General features: G+C 39.5%; 1 protein-coding gene across 1 annotated transcript in view; it reads right to left on the bottom strand.

Moving 5' to 3' along the window:
* The window catches only part of LOC104532439 (roundabout homolog 2), a gene marked incomplete at its 3' end in the record, with an annotated part of 356022 nt that extends 345663 nt beyond the window's left edge, over positions 1 to 10359 (bottom strand). Inside the window, exon 1 of the mRNA XM_029087387.1 lies at positions 9999 to 10359. Within this exon, the coding sequence (XP_028943220.1) occupies positions 9999 to 10359 (361 nt within the window). The remainder of the gene's footprint in view (positions 1 to 9998) is intronic.
* Positions 10360 to 10614: the final 255 nt, after the last annotated feature.

Genomic DNA, 10614 nt, shown 5'->3' with positions numbered 1-10614 from the left:
TTTCCCTATGGCCTACTTTCTGAAAAGTTTATCTATATTAAGTGCTCCACATCTTTCAATAAGATTAACAGAATCAAAGGTTACATAATACAGAAAATATCAATTAAAAAGTCCAAAATTTACAGGAAGCAATACATTCAGAATCAGACGGGAACACAATCTGAACAGAAGCATGAAGAAAATCACCTGTTTTATATGGGAGGTAAAGGGAGGCAAATAAAATGAAGAACATCCCTCATATTCTTAACATATCATAGCACCAATCAAAAGGGTTGGCTTCTGCTCCTGGTTCTGCAATCAACATGATACATGACCTTGAACAGATGGCTCTGAATCCCAAAGAAAACATGACTGATGTTCAGTACTGCCAGCACTGACTGGTAGGCATGCATCTCTAGGAGTGGAATTTACAGGTTTGAATCAGGTAATTAATTTGCTTCTACAGTAGCATAAGAATTGTGTATATGCTAACTGAATGAACAGGGGCTGTAACGGATGTTTCTTCAGCACCTAGAGTGGCTTAAATCACATTTCCCAGCGGAGTGTCCAAACTACAGGCTACTTATCTCCCCCTCCAACAATCCAAAGAGTGAACATAATTTAATCAACCCAAGAATTAGACTACTTGAGGAAGACATATATTTCAAATGTAGAATCAGCAACTAGAAATCAAGAGAAATACATAAAAATGAGAAGACAGAGTTAGAAACAATGCAGATGGAACAAAAAAGCAAATACTTTCCAAAATAATTCCAAGTTAAATTTTTTTGCATTTATTCTTTAGTAACCAAGATGCTTTGCTAGAAGAAAAAGCCATCCTGAGACACCTTGAAAAGGTTCATTTAACTTTCCAGTTTGTTTCAGTAACTTCTACTTCATACCCAGTGCTCTCATGTGAGCTTTGTTATGAATTTAAAAACATTCTAGATATTCTGTACTTCAAGAGAAAGGAGAGGTGCAGAGAAAGGAAACACTGAACTATGTGCACCTCTCTTTCATAAAGACAATCTTGCAGTAAAGGTAACAAACAGCTCAGTGACTAAGGTGACAGTGTTCCACCCACACCAGGTGCTTTCAACTGCTACAGGTTTTCCACTACCAGCACCTTTTTCTGATTCCACCCAAGAAAAACAACTTCACTTCCCCAGAATCCATGAGAGGAATGAGCCACTTAAAGTGCTTAAGCTCCTGTGTTCTCTTGAACGGTGTCTGTTTGTCCCTGTCCAAGGCAGACCACTGGGCTGCACGGGCCAACTGGTGTGACCCAGCAGGGCATTATGCCACTGTCTCCAACGTAAAAGAGGAAAAGTCTCCTGGAAACTGAGATCACAGTCCCTGTTTTCAAAACTAAGAGCAATAAAAACATCATTCGCAAAACCTCTGTGTGACCATATTGCAACTCAAATGTCTCTTCATGCCAACAGCTGTTAATCTGCATATTCCAAAGGCTATATGTGCATGTAAAATTTGCATCTGTCATGGAAATACATTGAGAGCTGTCCTGAGGACACAAATTTCTTTCATCATCACTAATTTATTTCTTCCAAAATAAAAACTAAGAAATTTTATGTAACTACCTCAGTGGTGCTCTTCTGGACAAAACACAGGAATTCTTACATTCTAACCACACCTAACGTTCCATTTAACATCTCCCTCTGCTAAAATACAAAGTGATCGTCCCATTATCTGTCAACTTCAGGGGTTTATAATACTGTCAGTCACCAAGTGCACTACACATAGCTCTGAATAATTAACTCCAAAAGTTGAAGTCAGGGGGTTGCAGTGAATTCCTTTGTTCTTTTTCCACATCTACATTCTTCTAAGTTATACTTGTGTGTGTGCACGTACACAGCAGATGGGGACCTTCTTGCATATGTTATGATCCAAAAAATAATTCAAAAGATTAACTAAAATAAACTCTTTTGCAAGATTGCTACTCACCTTATGTGCTTAAACTGGGGATATTTTTTTCCTCAGATTCTCATGTATGGATTGGTGTTTTGAGATTGTGACAGAAGCAGAATGAGACTTAGTGAAAGTATTTCCTTCTCACAAGCAATGTTCACGTGGCTCAACCTTGCTAGGTTGGCATTGGTATTCTGTTCACAGTCTGACAGAAACTTGTTTCTTTCCCACTGGTTTCATCAAATGATTTTCCATAAAGGGGTGGGCACGAGGCAGGTTCAAGTTCAATTAGTAGAAACAAAGTCCTCCAGCAAGATGCAGATGGATTAACAAATTGTCAGTTTTGAACACCAAGGCCACCTTCTACTTTGGGATGCAAGATTAGGCAAGCAGCCCTGCAGGACCCAACAGGAGGATCACATTAAACAGGAAGAACTGGATGACACTGAAGACCAGTGTAGGAGACATTAGATGAAGTGGAATAATAGAAAGTGCAAGGTCATATGCTTTCAAACTGATCACAGGGAAGTTTACTGCAAAGTAGAAGCTCATGTGTTACAAATTACAAAGGACGAGAACAATCTGCATCAGATTATTACAGAATGACTGTGAGCTACCAAATGCTTTAAAAATTTACACATGATCACAGGACTGATAGCTAAGGGAACAGTCAAGGTAGTTATTAACACTCCTTCATAATGCACAGCATGCAAGTCTTGAAATACACAGTCTACCCACCCATGTCTCGGAAAACTGACACAGACTAGAGCAGGTGAAGAATGACTACTAGGATGGAGCAAATCTTTTCCAAGAGAAGGATTGAGCTTTTCTCCTTTAACTTCACAACAGCAGATGAGAAGTGATACCAGAGTGCTCAATAAATGCAAAGGAGCAAAACCCACCAAACTCAAGGAAAATCAGATCACAAGAACAAGCACAAATAAAAAATGTTTATGTTTACATTGGAAGCATTAGAACTAATTTTCTCACCATTGCAAGACTTAAGTTCCGAGACAGGCTTCCAAGAAAAACAGGGAACAGAGTGAGCTCAGGGATGAAGGGGAATGCAATCAAACTGCTTTTCAAAGAGCAGCTTGAAATGTTTCCGACTGGAATTACAAAATACAGCTATGCAGAATACAAGGGACTCGGTGATCCAGGGCTCCCATCCCTGGTACAGTGGCAGACAGATCTATGAGACAGCAGAGTGACTGTGTACGCTTCATCTCACAGGAGGAAGCAATTTCCTGAAGTATAAGTACACATTCCCATCACTGCCACTTGAAATATCCAAGCAAGAGGAGTACCACAAAGCCACCTCTTCATTTCCCACATAAGTGCCAAATATTAGAAACTTATTCAAAGTATAACATCTGTGGGAGCATTTGAAATAGAAGTACCAAAGCCGAGATTAGGTTATAGTCCTGTAAGAACAGGAACAGGAAGAAGAAAACTGAACAAAGACAGGAAAAAAAAAAAAAAAAGGAAGAATGATAAGATTCTGGTGTCCTCAAACAATTATAAAGATTATCAGAATAAAAAAAGTATATACATACATACATATATATATATATATATATATGTGTGTGCATATAAAACATCTACCAATCTCACCCTAATAATTACTGTTAATTACCAAAGTATTGAACTTTGTTAGAACTGCAATCGTGCAAAATGAAAAGGAATAGTCTGAAGTATCACTTCAAATGGGCCCTTTTTTTAAGCCTATCTGACCTCGCAGAATAATATCTGGCTGCAGCATATGCCAACAACAGCTAATATTTCAATTAACATTCAAGTAGTGCTTATAGGCTGCTGAGCAAAGGGAACAGTTGTAAAAATGCAATGTTATCTTGTTCTCCTTTATTTCCCCAATGAACTAAAAAATCAGAGAAATGTCAACCCAAAAATCAGTACATGGTGATGCTCACACTAACAGGTCGGCCAATAGCTGATCTCCTTCAAGGTTTCTGTAAAGTCATCACTAGTTTTTTAGCTTTCAAGATTTTATCAGGTAGAGCATTCAAAGATATATAAACAGCAGGATTCGATTTTAAAAGTAAAATAAAATCAAAGGCCAGGTGAAGAAGGAAGTTGATAAAAATCAAATGAGGAAATGTGCAAGAAATTACTAGAAGCAGAATCAGATGGAGCACACTGCAAATAGCTTCTGAAAATCTAACACTGAAAGCTCTCTTTTCAGTGGGGAAAAAGGGTAGACCCTGGGCAGAAGAATTCAAGGAGTAAATCAGAGATCCTACAGAAAGCTTCTCTAACCATTTCTGGATGTGAGAAACTACTTCTACCCCAGGAACACTGGGGATGATATGAGACTGTATGACTATGCAGTGCAAGAGAGCGCACTGCGCAGACACACCAGTTCTGGAGGAATTCGTTCTCATCAATGCAGTCACCCGTCTAACTCCTAGAGGATGATGATGGGAAGTTCTGCTTTTGTCCACGTTGAAGGCACCAATGCTGAAGCACAATCTTGAACAGTTTGTGAGAAATGTGTTAACAACAGGAGATAACAGTTTAGTTTATCCTGATGAAGAGCATCTCTGTCACAACAATTGTAGTTCACTCTGGCTGCTGTTACCACCACATCCTCTCAGATGTCCAGGTTTCCTTATGTAATCTGCCTTTTCTCCAATTATCTAAGCAGATACAATTTCATTTATTTTCTCCTAGGAGGGGAATTTTATTTTAATTAAGTGTGCTATGATGATGGCCATGGTTTGTTATATTTCTTCTTAGAGAAACACAGAGTAAGAAGAAGCATAAGGCTTTTCAATGTCCTGATATGGCTCATCCACAGGACCACAGTCTCCAGCATTTCAATTTCTACAATAATTACTTCTGTCTTGAGGAGATTAAAAGACTGCCAGCTCAGACAGGAAGATTTTCACACTCGGTTGAGACAGATGAGGGTGAGAGGGGTACAAGTCAATGAACAGGATGCACCATCCACACATGAAAGTAACCCCAAAGCAGATCAGACTTTGAGATTACCAGTAACAGAATTAATAATAATTTTTATATATAACTTATGTTGAACAGGAACTAGATGAAAAAAATCATCCACCTATTTTACAGTCACACATATTGTACTCTCTTTCTGTCTTATTTTAGAGGTGGTCTTTACCCCAAATATTTCAAATGAAATTACTACCTCCATTATTATGAACATATTAGAGCCTTTTGCATGTGCTCCAGCAAATACTCATTGCATAGCATATATTTTATACCTATCAGCCTTTATTCACTGAATATTAAAACCTACATGTTTTATTTGTAAAATTACTGTCTCCTGTGTTTAAGATCTTGCTTATGTTTGCTTTGGAATACACCTGTGACTCTTCACACTAAACTCAGTGCACTACTAGAACGCCTCTTGTTACAGATAAAAACATAATTCACGTTTGAATCTACCAAAACCAGGATCATGATGTTTGGAGTGTTCCAAAGCCTGCTATTCAAGCAATCTGTGATATATAAATAATGCAAGACCTCTTCTCTTCTCAAACGACAGTTCAAGCATAGACTCAGGAAGACGGAAGCCCAAATTTATACTGCCATTACAAAATTCAATCTATTTCTGGTTCTCCAATTGAATTATGACTCAGAGTCTTCCACTGCTTTCTATTAGCACCAACCCACACAATCCTACCCTTTGCCAACTCATGCAGAAAAGAATCTTATTTGTGAATATTCCTGAGCTTTATTCTTACACTAAAATGGCAGCAAATCCCAGATAACCTGAAAAGCTTCATGTTTTCTTTCAAAGGAAAGTAAGGTAGAAAATTGGTCTTTTTTCCCTCCCTTGACCCCTGACCTTTGAACCACAACCTCCTTGCCACTAAGGCGTTCAACACCTCATTTAATCTCTCCTCGCTGCATTGGCACAGCACTGGAAAAGGAAAAGGGTAAAAAATAATCTGGGGACTTCATCAATTTTTCATGAATTTTCATTTAGGCCAAAGCCCCTCTTACAGTGGTCGATAGATCAAGCTGCTGTCACGTATTTAACACCTGGGGCTCCAGCTGCTCTCTCCGGGGGCTGCTGCTGACTGGGGCTGGCTCAGAGGCAGCCAGCGCCGGCGTCAGGACCCTCGTGCCCTCCCTCTCGCTTACACGCGGCGCCCCAGCGCTTGCAGCTCAAATCCCACCCACGGCCGCTGCCGCAAACGTGGCTCCTGGTATTCCCACGGGAAAGCTCTGCCACGCGGGTTCAGTCCTGTCAACTCAAACAGTGTGAAAACCTCTGCTTTTATTTTAAAATCTCTAGCTTGTAAGTATGAATGCAGCTTCACAAGAGATCAAACTACTTCAAGCCTACTTCCCTTTCTAAAATTACAGAATCATAGAGTGGTTAGGGTTGAAAGGGACCTTAAAGATCATCCAGTTCCAACCCCCAAATCCTCCCAAGAAAATTTGAGCATCAACATATTTCTAATAATGCCAACCCTTGTTCAACTTCAACAAAAAGAAACTGATGCACAAAATAAAAAGAAAGATGTTTTACTCTTCTGAATACAATTCTTTGTAGTAGTTTTAGGACTAGAACATCTATTTTTGATGATTTAACCATAAAGCATACAAGCATTACATCAGAATTTCCCACATATACACAGCAGAAGAATGGTTTTGCTGTTAACATTAGCGTTAATTTTTCCTTCTGAGGAAGCTCCTACTGAAAACAGTAACGCACACAAAGCCCACCATGGATTAATGCATGAAAAGAAGAATGAAATAGAATAAGTCATATCAGTCCTAAACTCTGCCTTCAAATACAAACTCCTATTTCTTCCTAAATGTCTTCTGGAATAAAGACTTCTAAATTAAAGGCAAAAAAATTCCAAAAACACATTCTGTATGTTAATGAAGTAGCTTCCCAAATCACAGCTCTTCATTTTCACTGGCACAGAGACATTTTTCTGAGGACATGCATCATTACAAAAATATCTGCCCTTGATTGTATGCACATGCTCTGAATAGGCATGGATTTAACAGCCCACTTAAATGCTTTGGATGAGCTGGTACCTAAATTCACCATGTTTGGGAGAGGTATTAACTGCTATGCAAACAAAAAGAGCTCAGGGACTTCAGCAACTTGCAAAAAATCACTCCAAAAAAACCAAGGGGCAAAACGACTGCCTTCAGGAAGGGCCATACCATGCTCTGAATCACTGTATGCCCCAGATGAATTTCACTTCGGAGTTCTTCTTCTGTCTTTACACATAAATATGGACACATCAGAAGATTTTCAATCCCACTGCTTTTCTGGCAGGTGCCCACAAAGGGGAAAAAGAAAAAGAAAAGGAAATAAAAGAGAATGCACCACAGTTAACACTGTTCTTCATCTCAGTGCATAAACATGAACACACTTAACAGGTACATAAACCCAATAAATATTTATTCACAAACCATTCAAAAGCTGCAAGTGAACATTATTAGCAACTGACAATTTAATAACCAAAGTAAAACAATTACTGACTCTTTCGCTAAAACAGCAGACTCGAGCATTTCAAACCTGTAAAGAGCAGCAGATTGTCTCTAATGGCACAATTTGAGGCCACCTACAGTCAGATAATAATCCAGAAGCCTCTTGTCAGCAAAGGGCAACCGTCCTTTTCCTGGCGATGAGAACAGCCGGGCTCAGTGTGGGAAGCGCGGTTTCCAACACGGTTACAGACACACAAGTGAGGCTGTCCCGGCTGCTGGGGACAGGGCCACACAGCAGCTCTCAGCAGCCCTTAGGAGCAGGTGAACGAGGACTCGCTGCTGACAACGGGTTGTCAGCAACAACTCATCTCCCGAGCAGGCAAACGGGCTGCTACAGACCTGTCCATCATCTTCAGTCCAGAAACGATGACATTAGGAAAACAGTTAGAACCTTAAAATACGGTTCTCTGAAACTCACTTGAAAACTTGATTTTGAACCAGAAATCATTATTAAAAAGTGTCTCACAACAAAGGGAAACTGAGGAGTTTTATTATCGTCCTCCTTTGATAAGTATGTCGAGCACTGCCATGTGCTTTTATAACCACTGAACACAAAAACTCTAAAATTAAGTAAACAAGTAATATATATATAATTTACATTTCTTTTTCCTTTGATGCACACCTTTCTGCAATCACAGTTGCTGTATGGCTCAAGGAGAGACAAAGCATTGTTGCAGTAGAACAGGAGTGCCTGCTTTGGGCTGCTAAAGCATTTAACTGGGGAATTCGGTCAGTTCCATTTCAAAGCCATGGAAACAGTAAAATAACTTGGTGTCAGGTGCATGTTGCTATTGCAAAAACTGTGGCTATCGTTTCAGATCTCAGGTTTCACGTTTTATGATCCGGCTCTAAAATATCTCTGTTGATTCTATTATTTTTCAAGTCCTATTATTTTTCATGTCTTCTACTATCTCACATACAGTTCATGCATGACCTGCCACCAGCTACAGCGGTTAAAACAGCGACTCCAGAGACTGGGGATATCGTAACAAGAGTCTCTCAGCAGTCACTGAAGTAGCAATCAGTGAAAACTGACGAAATAGAGAGCACCTTTAAATTTCAAAGTAACCAGTGACTTTGATGACTCAGGGTATAACTTAAACCTTAAATCTTCTGAACTTCAACAGGAGATGTCTGAATCTCAACAGGATTGTAATAAAGATTTCAAAGTGTTTATACCTCTCATAGGATTTCTCAACAGATGGTTTAAAAACCACATGTACAAAGAGAGAAATAAGCTGGTAAATTTATCTCTAGTCATCCTCACTCAGATTTCAGCCTTCCTTAAATGGGTCGTTTTCTCACTTCCCAAGTACCTACCAAAACTGATGCCTTTATTGGCAGATATGCATTTACTCGTGCCGGGAATGTGTGCCAAAACTGTTTTCATTTTTTGTTTGAAACAGTTCTGAATCTAGGTTATGACAAGTGGAAGGTGCTGAACAAGTCTGTTCTACTTGGCCTATACCACCATCTAAGTATTTAAAAAATAGCATTTTCTGCAACTTCTGAGAAGACCAAAGCCTCCAGATCACATGATGTTAGCCATAAAAGTCTGCAGACTGCATCAGGAATAAAGGTTTCTCTTCTGTGCTTTTTTCCCCCCCGCCTTTAAACCAACATACCTTCTAATGTGTACTTAAATCCATTCTTTATCAACCAAGCAATACAAATTTGTGCTAAAGCCCTACTTCAAACACATTTCAGTGAAACTACTGCCACATGAAGAACTCTAGGGGAAAAACTGAAGTCCGGCAAGAGAAGAGCATTCATAAATTCACTAAAATACACCTTTATCTGAAGATACACAGCTACCCTTAGTTGATATTCTGAATAAAAACATTAGTATTTTTTCAACCCATATAACTAAGAAAAAAAAATACACAATGCATTGTATTTTATGTATGATGAGCTTGTTTGCTATGTGAATATAATGAATGTCCCTGCTAACTCTACTGGAAGCAGATCACGCATGCCAGGTGGTCTCTGAAATAGCCACGAGTACTTCTCTGTTAAGACAAAGAGAATCGATAGAGAATAAGACTGCTCTGGATGATATGAGAAATGGCAAACAATTTCACTTGCCATTCACATAATGGATGAGGCCTGTATCAAGTTTATGACAGAGCAGCATAGATTGAGGTTTCCAGCAGTACAGAACATGAGTCACCAAGAAGCCGTCTGCTTCTGTTGAGGTAACAGATGACTAGATAAAGAGAAACAGACAGTGCACCTCATGTTAAATGATAGGTATTTTTCCACATTAGTTTCAGTATAACCAACTTGAGTCATAATTTAAAAATTAGATTATTCTTTAGAGGAAGATTAGCCTTTGTCCATGTTTGTGCCAATCATGATTATACACTAGCTAGAACCTTGCTTCAGTATAAATCACGCATTCTGTACGGTCACTGTCACTGTATAAATGCATACAGAAATGCCTCGACTAAGAGTTATAGCTAATGACAAAATGCCATACTTCCCCACATTTGTTATTTCCCAGGCTGATGACTGAGTGCAAGTGCTAGATGACAGCATAAAAGCAACTATAAAGTTTTACACAGTGCTAATCATATATAACTACTCACATGCCACTTCCAGAGATGCATTGCGACTCACAGCTTCGCCGAGATAGTTCCTGGCCACGCAAACGTAACTTCCTTCGTCAGGTTTACTCCTGCGGCCGTGCACGATGCGTAAGAAAAACAGAGATCCGCTGGGCAGCAGCATGCGGTGGGAGCGCGGGTCATCCTTGTCCGTCTCCACTCGCTCTCCATCCTTGTACCACTCAATAGTAGGAGTTGGCCGCCCTTCAGCTTTACAGTTCAGAGTGGTTGGCTCTCCTTTAGAGACTATCACGTCTGAAGGATGCTCAACGATTCGTGGTGGAAAGTCCTCCTGGCGGAGACGAGATCCTAGAGAAAAAGGAGAGAGGGAGGAAAGAACCATTTATTTTAACTTCAGGCTTTACAAAGGGTTCTCACAAGTTACTCTTTTAATGCCACAAAAAATTTTCAAATAAAAGAAAATGTGAAAACCTGTACACATCTGATATTGTTTTGTCTGATATCAGAGACTGTATCAGAGACTTTCAAAGCTATGAGCTGAGTTGGACTACAGATATACACCTCTGAGGCATTATCAAATCCACACCACACGCAGACTGGGCTTAAAGGAGGATCTCTTACACACACATGCACGACA

Source organism: Antrostomus carolinensis, unplaced genomic scaffold (assembly GCF_000700745.2).
Source record: "Antrostomus carolinensis isolate BGI_N321 unplaced genomic scaffold, ASM70074v2 scaffold1691, whole genome shotgun sequence".
In the NCBI taxonomy this organism is placed as follows: domain Eukaryota; kingdom Metazoa; phylum Chordata; class Aves; order Caprimulgiformes; family Caprimulgidae; genus Antrostomus; species Antrostomus carolinensis.
Note: the sequence above shows the minus strand (reverse complement) of the source record. Positions and strands in the feature narration are given on the sequence as shown.